At 55.6% G+C, this 17668-nt stretch overlaps 1 protein-coding gene across 2 annotated transcripts; it reads right to left on the bottom strand.

Moving 5' to 3' along the window:
• Positions 1-8046: 8046 nt before the first annotated feature.
• On the bottom strand, positions 8047-17333 carry UQCRC1 (ubiquinol-cytochrome c reductase core protein 1). 2 transcript variants are annotated; one of them, XM_082322343.1, is made up of 13 exons: positions 17202-17333; positions 16589-16729; positions 16020-16106; positions 14884-15013; positions 13883-14081; positions 13193-13272; positions 12935-13050; positions 12380-12523; positions 11474-11634; positions 10369-10454; positions 9785-9873; positions 9165-9240; positions 8047-8287 (listed from the first exon to the last, which is right to left on the bottom strand). In XM_082322343.1, the coding sequence occupies exons 1-13, from the start codon at positions 17292-17294 to the stop codon at positions 8223-8225; spliced, it is 1467 nt and encodes a 488-aa protein (XP_082178469.1). In that variant the 5' UTR covers positions 17295-17333; the 3' UTR covers positions 8047-8222. The 2 variants fall into 2 exon arrangements, with proteins under 2 accessions (XP_082178469.1, XP_082178470.1); XM_082322344.1 differs by having other exon boundaries at positions 17232-17333.
• Between the last annotated feature and the right edge of the window lie 335 nt (positions 17334-17668).

Genomic DNA, 17668 nt, shown 5'->3' with positions numbered 1-17668 from the left:
GCCGGTGCAGGGGGAGACGGGCAAGGCACCGCCACCTTCCCTGTGCACGGGAGCTGCTCTGCTGCCCAGCACCGAGGTTTTTCCCCTTCCCAGGGCTGGGAAACAGCAGCTGCCTGGCTCGCAGCACAGCACCCAGGGCCACGAGGCCAGCTGCAGGCTACCTGGCCATGGGAGCCCCATGGACCCTGGAGACCCGCGCGGGGAGCCCCTGCAGGAGCCGGCGAGGGGAGCAGGGCAGTGGCAGGGGCACACAGCAACCGCTCGCCAGGCAGGGAGGAGGAATGGCAGGCGGGCAGCGCGCAGGCCTGGGAAGCTGGAGCCGTTCCCAGGATGCTGCCAGCTGTGCTGCAAGAAGCTGTTCCTCGCGGGGGGGTTCACACAGCTCGGTGGGGCCCGGAGGATTTGTTCCTCCCTCCAATGGCAACAGCAGATGCCTCCCTGGCTGCAGCAGCTCAGGGCAGCCGTATTCCCAGGGGAGAAACGTTTCCAAGAGGAATAGCTGGGAGCCTGAGGAGCTGGCCCTCAGGGCCGCCGTATTCCCAGGGGAGAAACGTTTCCAAGAGGAATAGCTGGGAGCCTGAGGAGCTGGCCCTCAGGGCCCCCTGTCCCAGCCCCGAAGGACAGGAGCGAGGACACGCTGGACCACTGGCCTAGGACCCTGCTGCCGCACCAGGGCTCGCCGTGGGCGGTCATTGCCGTCCCAAGAGATGGAAATAACGAGTCACTAAGGGCTTGCGCACAAGCCCTCCTGCTGCCGAGCCGCGGGCAGAGGCACAGCCAGCGCTGGCAGGGCAGCACGCCGGCCCGCGCTGACAAGCCACCGGCGAGAGGGACCCGCTCTGGAGCTGCACCACGGGGAGTTTGCCCACCTTAGTTCTCCAAACCCAGCTCTCCCGCAGCCCCTGTGCCAGGGAAAGGCTGCCCCTTGCTCGCTCCCCTTTCAGCCGATCCTGCTCTCGCTTCCCCGCTTTTGCATCCGGGATGCGGCTCTGGCGGCTGGGAGGACGGGGTGGTTGCTCAATCCTTCCTCTCTGCCCCTATTCAAGTGTTTCACAATCTGCACCAACGCCCCCTACAAACGACCTGCGGCTCCGTATAAATTTCTGGCAGGGCTCATGAAAGAGCCCCCGTCCCGCGCTTCACGGGGCTCGGCCGCTCCTTGCGCAAGGGGCGCGCGACGGAGCCACGGGGAGCATCGCCCGCAGCTCGAGGGCTGGTGGGAGACGTGCGGGGCGGCACCGCAGCCCAGCCGGCGGCCGCTGGCACGTGCTGCGCCGCGCCAGGGAGGGGACGGCACAGCTCGCACCGAGGCGCGGCAGGGGGCCCTGCCCGCCACGGGCAGGGGCGCAGAAGGGGGTACGTACCGCTGGAGAGCCGGGCAGCGCTGCAGCCTCCGGGGAAGGGGCTTTTGCAAGTCTTGGGTGCTGGTAAAGGCACGTGGATGGCAAAAGCTCCTTTACCCGCAGGATGCCATCGTGCCTTCCCCTGCCAGGGGTACGCCAGCTGACAGCGCTGGGTCTCCAGCAGCTGTAGGATACTGCCCTGAGTGTTTTGCTCAGCAGCCACGGTCCACGGGAAGGATGATAAAGTTTTGGCCATCAGTCTGCTGGGGCGGTGAGGAAGCTGGGGGGGCCCAGCACCCAGGGGACCAAGGCTGCAGGAGGGGCCAGGAGCACCCCTGCCTGTGGGGCAGCAGCCAGGGCGCAGGGGGGACCGTGCTCCGGAGGGATTTGTGCAGTTCACGAGACCAGACTTGTCCTCACGGCTCTCCCCTGCGAGGCTGTGCCATTGCTCCTTCAGCTCTTTGGCTGGGTGCCCGGCTCCAGAAGAAAAGAATAAAAAGGACGAAGCACCCGCCCTGCCCCGTCGGGTGAGTCGCTGTCTGTCACCATGGGAACTCCTCCCTCCCCAGACCCCCCCAGGATGACTTCATATCTTCGTCGAGCAGGCGGGCTGCGTCACCGGGGCGGCACGGGGCGGGTGGCCACGTACATCTCACGCGAGGACTTCGGCGGCGGCGGCGGATACGGGGCAGGATGCTGCAGAGCTCCAGGGGGAGCGGCCCAGGCGAGGGTCCCGCAGAGGCCGGGGGTCTGGTCTGCACCCACGCGGCGTATCCCCAGAGGAACAACGATGGGAGGCTCTCAGAGCTCCAGCCCCTTGCAGAAAACCTCTGCAGCACCTCCGCACCCCTCCTTGTTGCCATCGAGGAGGGAGGAGCACAGGATCCTGTCCCTGGCCCCCCACCACCTTCGGGAGTCACCAGCCTGGGGCCGTGGGGACCTTGTCCCTCTCCATCCTCCTCAGCAAAGCCGGGGCAAGGTCACCTGTGAGTCACCACTACGCGTGCGAGGCAGAAACAGGAGATACTTGCGGTCCCATGTCATAGGGGCTCCTGCCAAGCACTGCACATCTGGAACAGCTGTAAACAAAACAGGGGAAGCCGGAGAGGCACAGCAGGGAGCAGCCGGCGGCAGCGGGGACCTCCAGCCTCGCAGCAGATGGGGGGGAAGGGGTGGAAATAAATGCAGAAGCGCCACGTGGAGCCCGGACACCCGGGGCTGAAGCACACTCACCCGCCGCCTCTTCTTGGAAGCCCCTTGGCGTGCCAGGGCATCCTCCGCGCCCGGCGAGCGGAGCGGGAACTCGCCACGGACAAACTGCCTGCTGCGCCGGTTCCCAGGGCCGCTGCTCACCAAGCCTCCCGCGAGGCCCCACTCGCCGTGTCCGTCCGTGGGCAATTATCGCTTCACAGATCCCTACCTGGCATCACATCCTCCACGTTTCATCGGTAGCACCAAGCCTGCTTCGCGATCGCTACGAGCACTTCTCGAGAGCGACGCAGTCTCAACGGGGAGATCAGGGGTTTGGTATATGTGAATCTGTACAATGCTAAACCATACCCAGAGAAGCTCAGAATACAGTTTTCTGAAGCTGAATATACACAAAATCCTAAATCTCAAAGCAACGCAACTTTAATTCTCTAAATTAAACATTCAAATCAGGAAGAACTGGCCCCCCCAAGCATCAGCTCACTCTTCCCTAAATACAACAAGTAAGAGATGAGCAGCTTTGTCCAAGTTACACACAAAGCAGAAAATAATGCACAGTATTGGGGCTATTTTACGGAACACTTTGCCCATCTGAGTCGCCACGTGCTGAGGGCAGGGCACGCGGAGTGGCTTTATTCTGCGTGCGGCACCGAGCGCCAGTACCCACGCTGGCAGCAAGGCAAGGCAGCGCCCGGGAAAGCTCCGTGTCCCGTGGCCCGCTGCGGGCTTTTGCCGAAACTAGGAAGAGCACGCAGATATTCCCTTTCAATATCTTAATTGCGTAATTAGCCTCGCTCAAACCAGGCTGTGTGGCATTCGATGCGGCTTCCTTCGCCGTCCTCGTGCCGTCTGCGCTACGCAGTTCTCACACCAAGGTACAGAGCCTTAAGTAATCCCAGAGCACGGCAGAGGCTGAGCGATGGATGGTGGGACACCGAGCAGGAGCAGTGCCTCCAGAGCACCCGGCGGGTGATCCAGCACAGATGCTACTCCCATCGACACCTCTTTGTATAAAAAACCAAATCCCTCCTGCTCTCACAGGCCAGAGCTGGGACCTCCGCTGCCACCCCCAGCAGCCTAGTGTGGGCCAGCAGCTCCGTGTCCCGTAGCCGGGCAGGTGAGGAGCCTGGGCAGATCCTCCTCCAGGCACCATGCTTCTGGTAGCTTTTCCAGGCATCCCCAGCAACAGGCTCAATAGGCAGCAAGGCCAAACCTCAGCCTGGCAGCCCCGCTTAAAAACCTCAGAGCCCTGAGGAAGGAAAATATGTAAGGGGAAAGAGCTGGAAAGAGACTTGGATGGAAAAGTGAGAACCACTGATCCTCTTTGGATGGCGCGTGGGGTAAAGCAGCCTTTAATGAGGGTGTTCAGGGCTCAGACTCGCCCCCTTCCAGGCACACCATTGAAGAAAGAGCCGAGACAAAGACGACGAGCCCTGCCGCCGTGCCCGGCTTGGCCTCGTGTGTCGGGGCAGCCCGGATGGCTGTAGCTGGCAGTCAGGCCTGGATGGGCCCTTTGTCCGTCGCTTTTCCATGCAATGAACACACTAAAGCTTTAGATGAGCCGTTTCCTTTTCCAAATGGGAAACGGGAGCTCTGGATGTGCATCCAGATACCGCTGCTCACCGTTCCTCTCTCCTGTACGAAGTCCCCAGCGTGCACAGAAGGGCAAGGTGAAGTGCAGGAGGCCCGGGAAGGGCAAGCCACATCTTGGCTTGAGTCTGCCAAGCGTGGGCTACCGCTCTCACCCTAGGAATCCTGCAACCCTGCTGGGTGATGCTTCGTCACGGGGAGAACTCGGCCCTCCCCTGAGCAAACCACACTGTATAGGGGCTGGCCGGGGGAAGAGATCCCTGGGCACGGCCATGCCGATGCCTCGGTCAATCCCTGCACCAAGGGGTCCGAGCTGTGCAAGGCTCCAGCAACACGAGACACCAGCAGAGCTGCGCTTCTCCTGCCCTGCCTTCTAAATCCCGCTCGCCTATCGCTCCCGCTGCCATTTTTCACCAGCCTCGGCAGGAGAGCGGGTAGAGAAGCAGGCCCGGAGGGCTGCGGGCTCTCCTCCCAAAAGCTCTCTGGCACCAAAGAGCGGCACGGCTCCAAGCCTCTCATTTCTGTGAAAGCCTCTCTGCAGCTCCCCTGAGGACAGGCTTGGCTCAGCACCTATGATTAGTATCAACTGTACTTTCCGGGGGGGTAATTAGTTCAGGTGAGGCAACTACTGACAGTTGGCTGCTGCGGCCCCGCTCTTGGCAAGCGCCCGAATCCCCAACGAGCAGCTCGCATATCAAAGGGGCTGCCTGCTCCCCCAGCGGATCCACCCTGTACATCTGCCCCCGCCCCGCAGCCCCACGCCGCGGGTACCGACAGCTTTCGCTGCGAGAGACCGGGGAAACCTGGAGCCCTCGGCACAGGTCGCTAGCAAGCCTTCCCCGTTGTCACTGCTAGATTCTGCGTACCCAAAATAGCTCTGTATGGTGGAAAAAAAAAAATCACTGAAGCGCTGCGCAGGTGGCGTTACAGAGCCTTGCATAGAGCGCAGGCAACGCCGCCGCCGCGCAGCATCCTCTCTTCCAGCCAAGAGACAGAGTGCCAAGGTGTCAGGGAGGGAAAGCAACTGCCTAGAGGTAGGTGGAGGGCGCAGGCTTCAAAGAGCGAGCGTTACCGGGAGATAAGACAGCCAGCGCTGTGCAGAAGGGGAGGGAGGAAAGGCCAATTCATACACCAGACTAAATTTATCAGCAAAGTCTAATGGGATCCCAAGTAACCTTCCAAGTGAAGGAGCAAAATAAAACACTTAAGCCATTGAAAACTAGACTGGTCAAAGAGCTCCGCTGAACAATCCCGCATTGTCCAGGGAGCCGGGAAACAGATTTATTGGGTCACCCAGGCCATCTCCAGTTTCAGTGAAATGGCCCTGTTCTAGGGACGGTTCCAACTCCCCGCTCTGGCACCGCCGCTGTCCTTCGCTGGGCAGCGGACACCGCAGGAAGGGGAGGGGAGAGGCCCAGAGGAAGATCTCACTTTGTCAAGGTTTGGGAAAAGCGCGGAGGTAGGACATTTCCGTCATGCCAGACGTTTCCCGGTTTGGATTCCCTTGGACTGAGGCTGCTCTGATGGAAGAACAGAAACACACCCCTACGGCTCAAACAGCAAGAGACCTGCCAACGAGATTAGAGCTTCAGTCCCTCCAGCACAGAGGGATTCGGCTGCCAAACGACTGACGACTGCGCTAATTCCCGGTTACGCTTCCCAAGCCCCTCGCTAAGGCTCCGAGTACGGGCGTCTTTGCCAAGCACTACCGCTCTCGACTCCCCGGTGGGTTTCCCCTCCCCACCTTGTAGATCCCCAGTCTGGCTGCTTGTTGTTTACCAAGGAAAAATGATATCGCAGACCTCTCAATCCTTAGAGCTGGTGAGAGGCCCGTGTTTCTGGAAGCGCGGACTGCCACAGCACCCAAACACGACAGGCACTACAAGGCAGAGTGCCATGGGAACTGCAGCCAGGAGATGCCAGCCTCCTGGGCACAGCCCAGCCTTGACCCCTAGCTGCTAGCAAGCACCCAACAGCACTCTGCATCCAACGCCGCTCACCCGGGCACGGCTCCTAGTCCAGATCAGCCCAGATACCGATTTCTACGTGGATAAAAGCATCTACAACTACAATCTAACCTTTCACAAGCCAGCCACCCTTGCAGAGCTGCAGCCTCTTGGTCGGGAGGGAGCGGGCGTTAGCCCTCGCTGAAGCGCGGGGAGCGTGCTGCTCAGCGCAGCCAGCCTGCTGCTTCTGCAGAGAAACAGAGCGATTTGGAAAGCAGCAGCTGCAGCGGGGTGTGAATCTGTTCCTAGGGCAAAGTAGTGCAGGAGGGCATGGGGAATTACTCAAGGAAAACCAACCCTTCCCAAGCAGATACCTTCAGAGAAGAAAACTTGTAGGAAATGCTAAAGCAAGGATGTACATCTCCCTCTCCTTGTATTTCTCACCAACTGCAAAACACCCTGGAAGCTCACCTGGGGAGGGAAAATAGATAGCAATGGAAGACAAAAGAGGACTACAGTCTGATCGCAGTCGCAAGCCCAAGACAGAATCATTTACCGGTTCCACAAGGCTTGAGGCGTAAGTGAGCTTGTTTAGCTTTTCAGCCCTCAGTGCACTTGTAACGAGCCAGAGCTTGCGATGATAGTTAAACCCAAATTGCATCAACAACGTTTAACAGTTTCAAACTTGCCTAGTATACACAATGAGTTCAGACACACTGACTCTCTCATCAAGAATCCAGATTCAGCACAAATGATTTAGTACACTGGATTAGTCTCAAGCGTAATGACTAACTCCTAGAAACTTTTACACTATTTTTAAATCCCACTTGTCAGGACAGCACCTGGAAATTAAATGAGAATCCCAGGGAGATTTATCCCAAAGACAAAAATCAAACAGGAGTACCTCGCCGCTTCCCAGGGTAGCGGTGACAGGCTAGTGCCACCTGGTGGGAAGCTTTTCTCCATCCCCCTCGCTCGCTTTCATCCTTTCTCTTCCATGCTCCGGCTCCCGGAGCACGAAAAGCAGACAGGGCTGGGTGGCTCTTTCAACTATCCAGACCTAGAGGTTATCTTCCAGGTATAGGCCAGGTCACCCTGTACTTCAGGCAGCAGCTTCTCAGCTCTTGCATAGCTGAGGCTGACCGGATAGATGGAGGCTCATCTGCAAGAGGAACGCGTAAACCAACACCAACATACCCCACGACAATCTCTGCTCGTTATTGAGCTGGTTTGCAGATAACCAAGCAGCTTAAGATGAGAGGTAACGTGTCCCCATGCAGGCTCTGGCAAGATGTTTGTCTGGAACAGCTCCAGCCCCTCACACCGCCCCGGCTCTGCTAGAAACAACTGCCGCAGTCGTACCGAGGCGGCGTCGGGCCCGGCCCGGCTGATCACCATCACCAGCTTCAAGAGGCGGTGGGAGCTCATCCGAGTTTTGTCCGTAACTGGTGAGGAGAGAGGGGCTGCACAAACCGCCCCCGACAGAGGCGGTCGCTCCCACAAGCGGGTCACCACCAGCCAGGCCAGCAACGCTAACGCCAACGCCACCACCACAGCCCAGGGCCAACTTCCCACAGACAGATTTTGATGTCCTTGACGAGCAGGAGAGCAGAGAGGTCCCCTCAGACGAGGGCCCTTCGTTCTTCGGTCTGCACAAGCAGCCGTGCTACAGCCCGGCTCCGACCACGCTGCTGCCTGCAGAGAAGGGCACGGTGGAAATAGTTAGAGCTTCCCCGGCAGCCTCGTACCAGGGGAAAGACTTCCTTCAACCGGCCTAAAGACAGGACCTCTGAAGCGGGACACCACCAGCTCAGGACAGAGGAGGCAGGGCTGCAGACAGACACACAGACAAGATTCTAGCATGAGCCCTGACAAATCAAGACCGATTGGTTCAATATCTCACCAATTTGGCAAGATTAGCAACGTCTACATACACGACCCAGCAAGACACGGTCAACTCCCAGCAGAACCAGCTCCACATAGGATATATTTATTTTTATTTTTATACATTTAACACCGAGAAGACAGCCATTTTGATGGGACTCATCTTGCCCCTGGTGCACAAGACATTCAGAGCCAGAGGGAACCTGTCACAGTCCACAGCTTCGCTATTTCCAACCTGCAGGGACACGTCCTAGAAACGGATCCAGTACATGGCGCTGCGGATACGGTTGTAATCCAAAAGCTGTTCGATGGGACCTGAGTGAACAGAGCGAGAGTTAGTCACCGGAGATGTAGTTAAAATCCCTGTGCTGTTTCCCATGGTCTTAAAGCAGACGGTGGCAGAGCCGACTGTGCGCACAATCCAGAGCGGCTATGCACAAAACCAGACAACTACAGCTCAAACCTGCATCAGGAAAACCAGCAGATACCATCTCCCGACAGAGAAACCGTTACTTCTTGCCTCAGAGTAAGTCGTTTTCTCGCAGTGCTCCGCAGTGCTCAGCACAGCTCCACATACAGGTATGAAATACAGGGAGCCACTAAGTCACGGCAATTTTGGCCCATTCATTCCACCTTCCTGTTCAAAAACCGTCTCCCTTTTCCAAGCTGCTCCACTTTGAAGGCCAGAGGAAACAGCTGCATGGAGGAGGGGAATCCACGACGCACAGGAAGGAGGCAGCAGAGCGGAGCTGAGCTGCTCAGGCAGGTTTTCCGAGAGGAATTTGTCCTTGGCCAGACAGACATGCCAGAGCAGCACAAGAGAATCAGGTCCCTTCGCTTCCCTTACATAAACCACCGCGACCCCAGGGTAAGGACACCTGGCAGACGCCGCTGGGCCCGCACCCAGCTATGGGACTCCCGATCTTAAGTCACAGCTCCACAGCAAGCAGAGAGGCGGGAGGACGGCCAGCAGCTCGCTGCCACTGCACCTCTGTCAGCTGCAGGTCTGATCTCCTGGCAAATGTGCCTTGGCGCGTCTAACGTGCAGAGGTAGGAGAATACCAGCAAAGAACCGGAGTGGTTAGAAGGCCAGAACAGACATGTGAAAAGAGCCTCCAGCTCACTTCCACTCAGCTCTTGACCCCTTCCTATGTTTTGAGCTACCACGTAGTAATTGCTGCGTGCTACTTACCAACTGCTGCAATTGCCGGGCATTTGTCATAAATGTATTTACTGCAGACTTCTCTCACCATTCTTGCGTCAACGGCCTAGTAAATATCAAACAAGCAATTAACGACCCTTCTAGCAGACCTGCATTTCTCAAAGTTGCCACTACGTATCAAGATCATTAAAAAGATATTGTCAGACCCTTGGGGGCCATCTGCACCACCTGTACAGCTCCCGTCTGCAAGGATGGCTAACGTTCTACACAGCGCATTTTTCTGAGGGTACAGAAGACAGGGCAGCCCAAAATCTGAAGCCTTCCAAGGGATACAGTGGCTACAGAACTACACAAACTAGATGCTGGCCACCTCTGGGAAACTGTCAAAGGAATTTCCAGTTGTGCTGCTTAACACAGGCGCATGCCCTCCTTCTGGGATAGACCGAATCCAGGCACAGGGACACAGGATACACTGAGTCTATGCCAGAGATTCTGACGTATTTATACCAGTGTCAGTGAGCTGACCGCCCGGACTCCGGGCAGCTTGGCTAAGGGATAAGTGAGTCTCATGTTACTGCAGCAAACTAAGGCCAGAAAACACTGACGCCAACCGTGCTCAGGTACCCCAACCAAAACAAAGAGGTACCTACAGCAATCCTGGCATCCCATTCCTCCAGAGGGATACGGCGTCCGTAGTTTAAGAGATGGCTTCCAATATTCTCACACACTGGTGTAGTGCCTAGATGTTGAAGAGATCGCATGGTCAGCACAGCAGAAAGCCTTCCAGAATTGCACAGCCTGATCATCAAAGCAGATAGAAGCAACTCTAGCCATTAAAGCGGCTTCTAAGGAAGCACCAGTTGCAGTTACCACTCTAAGCAGCTCCACCAGGAGTTAAGCAACACAGAGATTGCTTCACCAGTCTCCGAAGTGTTACAGCCACAGCAGACCAGTTTGAGAGTCTCAATTCTAACCTCACCAGGCAGCACGTTATTCACTCCCAGCAACAGAACAACTAGAAGTTTACAGAGTCGGAGCTAGCCTGGAGCACAGCAGGCTGGGGTCAGCTGCTTCAACAACGTGGCAGAAGGAATGCAGAGCGGGGGAAAGGAAGTTTTGCCCAGCGCCTGCCAGCAGTACCGCGATGTCTAGCAGAGCTCTTGCTCCCCAGGAGAGACATAAGCGGTAACCCTCCGAAAGCCGCGCAGTGGTCAGTCCATAAACCAGAACATACCATCCAGTTGAGCCACCATGGCGTTTCGGAGATAGTTCTTGGCTCTCTTCACCTCTGACTCTGTGGCACTAGTGCACAGGCGCATCCTGGAGAGGAGATGCAAAGACCACTAAAGCTCTTAAAGATGTTTGTCTGCTCAGACAGAAAGTGATCTCCTCCCTTGCCCAAGCCTCTGCAGAAATAAGCTATCATCAACATCACTTGTCTTGCAGGCTCCAGACTCACTCTTGATCACTGCAGAGCAGCTAAGAAGTGGGGAGCACTGAACAGCAGGAGGCGAGAGAAAGCGCTCGAGCTCACAGGCAGGGGACATCAGCCAGCAGGTTACACGCTGAGTTACGCTCACAAAGGTCTAAGCAGCCCTGGTGCCGGCTCTAGCCTGCCCATCAGGCACAGCGGCAAGCGGTCTGCGGTACGCAATCACAAGAGAAGGCAGGCGTGTCAGCTATTCCCACCCACGGCAAGCTGCTATGGAAACTGATGCTGAAAGAACAAGACAGTTCTACTGAGTCTGTTTGGACTCCAGCTGCTAAATCCCTTCCTCCCCTGCCAACTGCAACGTCCCTAGGGCAAGGGCTAACTCCATCTGCTCCACGCACAGCACAGCTCAGCTCCGAATCTCAGCTGTAGCCTCGAACCATTACTGGGATATGCATATATACAACAAGGCGGAAAGACAGAAGGCCTCCAAACACTGGCGTGACTCCAGCAGCAGGGCATTTATCAGCCACAACACAACAGGCGGGAACCTCGTCTGCTTTGCTCAAGTTTAACAAGAGAACGGAGATATGTCTCTTGGACACCTGGGAAAGCCTTGTCTCCAAGGAATGATCTCACTTGTAGATTAAAAAAACCCCAAAGCCTCAGTGCTAATACTTGGAAGCACGAACGAAAGACCCAAAGAGCCCTAAGGGATTAGCTCCTCAAAAGCCACATCCTAAGACATTTACAGAAACCACTTAGAGGATCTCTTAACCAGAACGTGAGTTACCAAGAATTCACACAGGGACACAGCACTCTGAAGGCCCAATATGCTGCCCACCAGCTCAGTCTTCCGCAAGAGGGTCAGATCTTAAACGGGAACTTTTGCCCAAGTTGTACTTACCACTCCCCCTGAGCACAATACAGCATATCATCTATCGACAGAGGATCAGAAACAAAATGGAAACCGAAGAGGCCGGTATCAGAGTAGGAGGTGTTGAACGTCTGGAAACTGTGGCAGAGATTATGCTCCACAGCAAGCGTAGCCAGCCTGCTGGACTGATTCTGTAAATAAGGAGATACCATCAGCCATGTCAGTCTTAGGGCTTCCTCACAGCTCAAATTCTTTCCAACTGAGCTGTTTTCACAAAAACCACAGACAAGACAGAGCGGAACGCTTTGCTGAAGGAGAGCTTAATTTAGGTCCTTCATGTGGTCAACAGATGAGATTCACTGGTGGAAAAGCCACAGACAATGGCCTAAGAGTCCATCCAGCAAAACCATTTCCTTTCCCAGCCGCAGATGAGGAGCTGGTATGCACACCACCGTAGGAGTGGGAGAAAATGGGACGTGCAAGGTCTCCCAGTAGCAGGGGTTAGCATAGTTATGCAGGCCAGACAGATTTCAGATGAGAATGGATGTAACATTGGGGTTTTAAACGAGTTCCACCTGCTTTGCAGTTTTAAGACAAGCTTACATCATGAGACTATAGACTGCTCTGTCCTGCTTCCATCACCGCCCCCGCTGAGCAGTTAGTTTGTGAGGGTAGGAATAAGCTGCTGAGAATTCATCAGCTAAACCTCTTCCAAACTAGGCAGACAAGGCTCAGTTCATTCCCCAGCATCACCTCTCAAGCAGCATCCTGGCTTAGCCTCGACTACACTTCTGTCCTACTTTCCAGAGGCCTGAGCGCTTCGCGGTTGGAAGCTAACCACAGCAGCCTCCCATAAAGCACGTCCACCCAGGGTCTCCGTAGTATTTCACGTGAAAAGGCTCCAGGCTCTCCCTGTCACACTCGCAAGCCTCTTACCTTACCACCTCCAAACGTGCGGTCGTAGCGTCCAATGACGGCATTAGCCACGTTGAGGACAACGTTATCTGGATCAGCCCATCCTGGGCCCTCCACGGCAAGAGCAATATGGGCAACGGGCAGCGCATCATCTCTGGCACGGATCTAGAAAATCATCGAGGAGCAGGGGAGCACCGCATGAGCACTGTGGCTTTGTCTACAGCCTGCTGCAATGCCAGGTTGACAAACTGGAGGACCTGACGTTATCCCAGTGAAATGAAATAGTCTCAGGCACTACTGAGCAGAAACCAGCTGCTCCAGTATGAGTTTTCCAGCAGATGATGTGAGCAACAGCCTCACTTTCCTACTAGATTCGGATCCTATCTAAAACCCAACACGTTGTGGCTATAAGCCCCAAGAACAGAACACGGGGGCACTACCAAGATGCTGCATCGTCACTTTCTCTGAAATATACGAACAGATTTTTTTCTCTCAGAAGCAGCTATGACCGGTTTCACCATCACCCAACAGTCTGGCAACAGCTGCTCGTTTTGTTTTGGACCAGAACAACTTTACCTCACTCCCTGTGAAGCGACAGCGCGGGAGGACAGGCACAGCATCCTCTTTGTACGTAAAAGGCACTCCACTGAAGTGTTGCCTAGCTACGTCTACCAGCTCTTTGTGGGAAATACCTGGCAATGGGAGAGATTTGCAGTCTCAAACAACTTCATTTAATAAAATAATCTGATTTTACATTAGAGATGTGTGACAGGGGTTTGGCCACCAGCTTGAAAACAGCCAGGCTTCCCAGAGTCACAAGGACCTACAACTTACCTCCAGCAGCTGCCAGGACCATACGAGGTGCCTTGAAGTGAGTATCAACGTATGAAGCTAGATCTGCTCGAGTCAGATGCCTAGAAAGAACACAGAGACCCAGTATATCAGCATCTCTGAGTTGGAGGCTTAGGAGAAGCAAGTTCACAGTGCAGAGGCAGCAGTGATGCTGTTGATTCTCTTAGTTGTAGGGTAACAATACTTTCTAGAAGCAAGACTGCACTGTGTTTTCCCCATGCTCTAATTCTGGAACACAGAGAATGGAAACCGGTGGCCAAGATGAAGAGTTAAGGATAGACTTCAATAGAGACTAGAGAGTACTGACTCTGGGCACTGAGCTACCAGTAGCCTAAGGGGTGTGCAAGCTCAAGGCCACCGCTTTAATGAGCACCTCTAGCTCCCAATTTCTCTTAACAGCGTCAAACTGACAAGTATGGGAAAAGGTTCAACCTGGCCCTACCAACCCCACATCTCACGCAAGGGGGATTCTAGAGAAGAACATGCAGCATTACGCTTTCACTAGCGCCAAGAGGGAAAACACAGTCAAGACGCAACGAGAAGCCCATGGGCACAGATCACGTCTGTATACACTCTCCTCGTGCGGTCACCACTACTGAGAAGCAGCAGCCGTGCACCCCAAGGACCCTGGTACACCCACGGGCTGCGTGCCGCATCCAGCCTGTTGCTCACTTGATGTTCTCCGTGGTCCCCTCGACAGTGTGGGCCAGCGCAGTCCCCTGGAAAGCAGTGGCATGAAGGTAATCAAAGGTAACATCCGTCAAGTTGCTGTCGATTTCTTTCAACTCCTGGAGGATGACACCACGTTCCTTCTCGATCTGAGACTCCTCCAGCGCACAGTTCTGCACAATGTCAGCCAGAAGCTCTACAACTGCAACACATTGCCTGCGTTAGCAATCCCGCTGCCTGACTGCTACCCAGTGCTGCTGAAAGGAGAAAAGACACACAGGCAGCAGCGGCACCGCAAGAGGAGCAAGAAACCACACTGAGGAGGGGATGCGACATAACAGAGATGAGTACTGCCCATTCCCACAGCACCAGAGAGGGACAAACAACACTGTTTCGGCACGATGTCTGCAAGTCAGCTTGCCAAGCAACACTGCCACTGGAAAGCAGGCAACAACTGCAGAAGGTGAAGCATGTCAGAAGCAGGGTGCTGTTGCGGAAACATGCTGGATCCTTACAGAGAGCTGGCAACGCCTACAGCGTAGCTCACATCTACAGCAGGGCCCATAGCTCTGGCTCAAATCACCACCTCCGGACAAAACGGACCCAAAGACAGGTCTGCACATGGTTGTACAGAGCACAAGCAGCAGCCCAAGAGCTACCCCGAGCGCTGCTGACACAGTAGCCGTTGCTGACCTCAGTTTCTCAGCTCCGTAAAACAACCACAGACTAGTGAAACCCCCCTCTGCCTCCTGGCAATATAGTGCAGCCTGACATAACAAGTTTTGCAAAACTGGTTTTAGGAACACATAAACTTGTAGCCTTGAAGCACCACGTCATGGCAGTGCTCTCTTCAACTACCAACCAGAACCTCCAGTTTACTGCTCAGCTACAACTTCATTCCCTGGTGTGTCGTTAGGAAGCATGCTGGTGGGAGAGAAACACAAGCCCAAGCGCTTGCTTCATCCTTAACCTCCGAATGAGACTTTGCCCGCTGGCCATCCTACCTTTGGGCATGTCCTTGGACAAGGCTTTTATGTAGTACGCAGTCTGCTCCCGTGATGTGTACCCGTTCAGGTGAGCACCCATACTCTCCACCTCCTTCTCAAAGGCAGCGCCAGGACGCTTCTTTGTGCCCTAAAGAAAAGGGACAAACAGGATTATGAAACGAACAGATTTCCCTCTCAGGCAGAACTAAAACAAGGAAAAGAGCAATAAAGACCTAAAACAATAAAACCTGTCATGTGATTCGTAAAAGCCAAGAGCAAGTGCAGAAAGCAAGAGATTTAAACCTTGGCTTATTTACTCTAGCTAGAGGATGGCTGAGGTGTATTTTGAAAGACCAATAAAAAGCCAGCAGGGAAAGAGAAGATCTGCACTAAGAGGCAACAGTGGCTGAAGATCACATCAGTAGAAGTAAACCAAGAACAAGTGTAAACCAAAAATAAGCAGGTTTCTAGCTATCCAAGCAGCGATATTCAGAAGAAGCCAGAACAGGAGCAGAAAACTACTTCTAATACAGAGCTCGTCTCTTAAGGAGCAAGCCAGATGCTGCAGTTACCTATGAAGGCACAGGCTGGACTCAAGTCAGCAAGCCCCAGGCTTAGATGCCTTCTGCCCTAGGGCTGTTCAGCAGACACTTACAATATTAGAAAAGTAAGAGCTGTAGCCTCTAAACTTTGCTGGTCCACTAAGAAAACCAAAGGAAAACAAATGGCTACAGGAAATGCTGCTTTGAGCTCTGCCTGCTAACCTGAAGAAATGTGCTTCATAACATAGTCCTGTATGTGCGCTACACAGCGGCTGGGATAGTCAGGGATTGGAACCACGGCGTCGGAGACTCGGTCTCACTGGTTACTTACAACTTTTTTTCCTTAAGAGGGGAAACACCAACTAGGAAATAAGAGTTGCCTTAATTCATGCATTCTTGCAAGTTGTTGCATATTCAAACAAAGAGCACCACATAGGCTAGGGGGCTTTTGAAGTTTATTTTTATACTATGTGCAAAATCTCTAGGACTCAGATGACCTGATTTGTGCTCTTTTAACAGCTACAGCCTCCAAAGCGAAAGCACAATATATAAGCGAGTATTTAGAACAGCTCTCCACGCAGTCCTGCGCCGGACCAAGGAATACCTCCTTACCTTAAAGGCCAGATGTTCCAGGAAGTAACCGGCCCCGTTGTTCTTCTCGTTTTCATGGCGGCTCCCCACCCCGATCCACACACCCACCTAACGGCAAAAGCATCAAGTACACATATTAGAAAAGAAAACAAGCAGCATGCTCAAGCTTCACGCCACAAATATAACAGCAGGGACAAGAAGTCTCCTCTACAGACATTGCACTAATAGCACCAAAATAAGAACGAGCACCAGCAACAGTTTCCCACATGCATTTTGGCTTTTTATCTAGTAGCTTCGCAAAAGCCTTTGCTAGTTTTGCCAGAGATATAACTACTACTGGCCGCTTACTGCTTACACAAAAACTGTAAGGCTGGGAAAACTCATAGAGTGCAAAAGCTTGATGACAGATTTATACAAAGCCAGGCTAGGCCTTCTCCTGCTGCATTAATCCCACCAGTTAACAAAGAGAAGTGGCAGGGTCTCTGTCAAAAGATTCAGTTCAAAGAGGGGTTTGTCGCTTTTGGAACGCCAGCTACAGACTCGGCAAGGCTGGCTGTTTCACATACGCCCTTAACCTGTCTTAAACTTACCGTACACGTTGGCTGATTGGACTCCTCCGAAGCTACGCGGAGACCATTGTCCAGGGTGGTGACTTGGGTCTCAGGGATATTATGGAGTGTCTGGGCGTAGGTGGCAGCACCTCGGTTCCTTGTCAAAGTCAATAAAGCCGCCTAAAAAAAAAAAATAAATAAATGAAAAAGGCTGTCATCGCCCCTGAGGGCTGGCCTCCGGAACGCAGGCTGCCGGGCACACCGCTGAGCGAAGGCGGGCCAGACGAGCTCTTTCAGGTTTATATTGGGGAGCTCCTGCTACCCACCGTTCCTTAACCGGAGGCCTGGAAACCAGAGGTTTCAAGCGGGTCGAACACCGCAGCGCAGAGCCCCGCGAACCGGTCAAACCCGGTACCGGGGCGGCGGAGGGGAGCGGACAGCAGCCCCCCGGCAAGCCCCGCAAAGGCTGAAGGCCGCTGCCCCCCGGCCCGGCCCCGCTCCGGAGGCGGGGGCGTTTCCGCGTCCCCCGCCGCCCGCCCCGCACCGGCCGCCGCGTCCCCGTGACCTTCCCGGCCTGCCGGCAGGCTGGGCCCGGCATCCCCGCTACGCCGCGGGGCCTCCCGCTCCCCTTGCCGGCCTCCCCCCGGCCCACCTCGCCGCCTCCCCGGCCGCGGTGACTCACGCAGGGGCGAGGGCCCCGCAGCAGGGCCCGCCCGGCCGCCCGGCAGACAGAGGAAGCCGCCATCTTGTCCCCGCCGCCCCAGCAGGGCCGCAGCGCGCCTGCGCGGCAGGGCGGGGCTCGCGGGCGGGACGCGCATGCGCACGAGGCGGGGGGGCCCCCGGCCCCGCAAGCGGAGGAGGGCGCATGCGCAAACGGGTGCGGCGGCACGGCGGCGCCCCCTGGCGGCGGGCGCGGGCAGGGGCGGCCGGGGCTCCCGGGGCTCCCGGGGCGGGGGGTCCCGGGGCGGGGGGGTCCCGCGTTGGGGGGGGGGGGGTCCCGCCCGTACCGCGCCCTCGACCGCAGCCCGGCGGGCCCGCAGCGGGTCAAGGGGAAAAAAGCGGCAGAAAGGGGCCGGGGGGAGCGGGGTGGCGGGCCGGCCTGCCTGCAGGGAGGGCCAG

The sequence above is a fragment of the Platalea leucorodia genome, assembly GCF_965183815.1.
Source record: "Platalea leucorodia genome assembly, chromosome: 9".
In the NCBI taxonomy this organism is placed as follows: Eukaryota; Metazoa; Chordata; class Aves; order Pelecaniformes; family Threskiornithidae; genus Platalea; species Platalea leucorodia.
Note: the sequence above shows the minus strand (reverse complement) of the source record. Positions and strands in the feature narration are given on the sequence as shown.

Excerpts from the sequence above, each read along its gene's own strand:
- UQCRC1 (XM_082322343.1), bottom strand. The coding sequence starts at position 17,294 with ATGGCGGCTTCCTCTGTCTGCCGGGCGGCCGGGCGGGCCCTGCTGCGG. Across the intron at positions 13,051-13,192 it reads GGTCCTGGCAGCTGCTGGAG|GTATTTCCCACAAAGAGCTG; the intron begins GTAAGTTGTAGG and ends TCCCATTGCCAG. Across the intron at positions 12,524-12,934 it reads GTCGCTTCACAGGGAGTGAG|ATCCGTGCCAGAGATGATGC; the intron begins GTAAAGTTGTTC and ends ATGATTTTCTAG.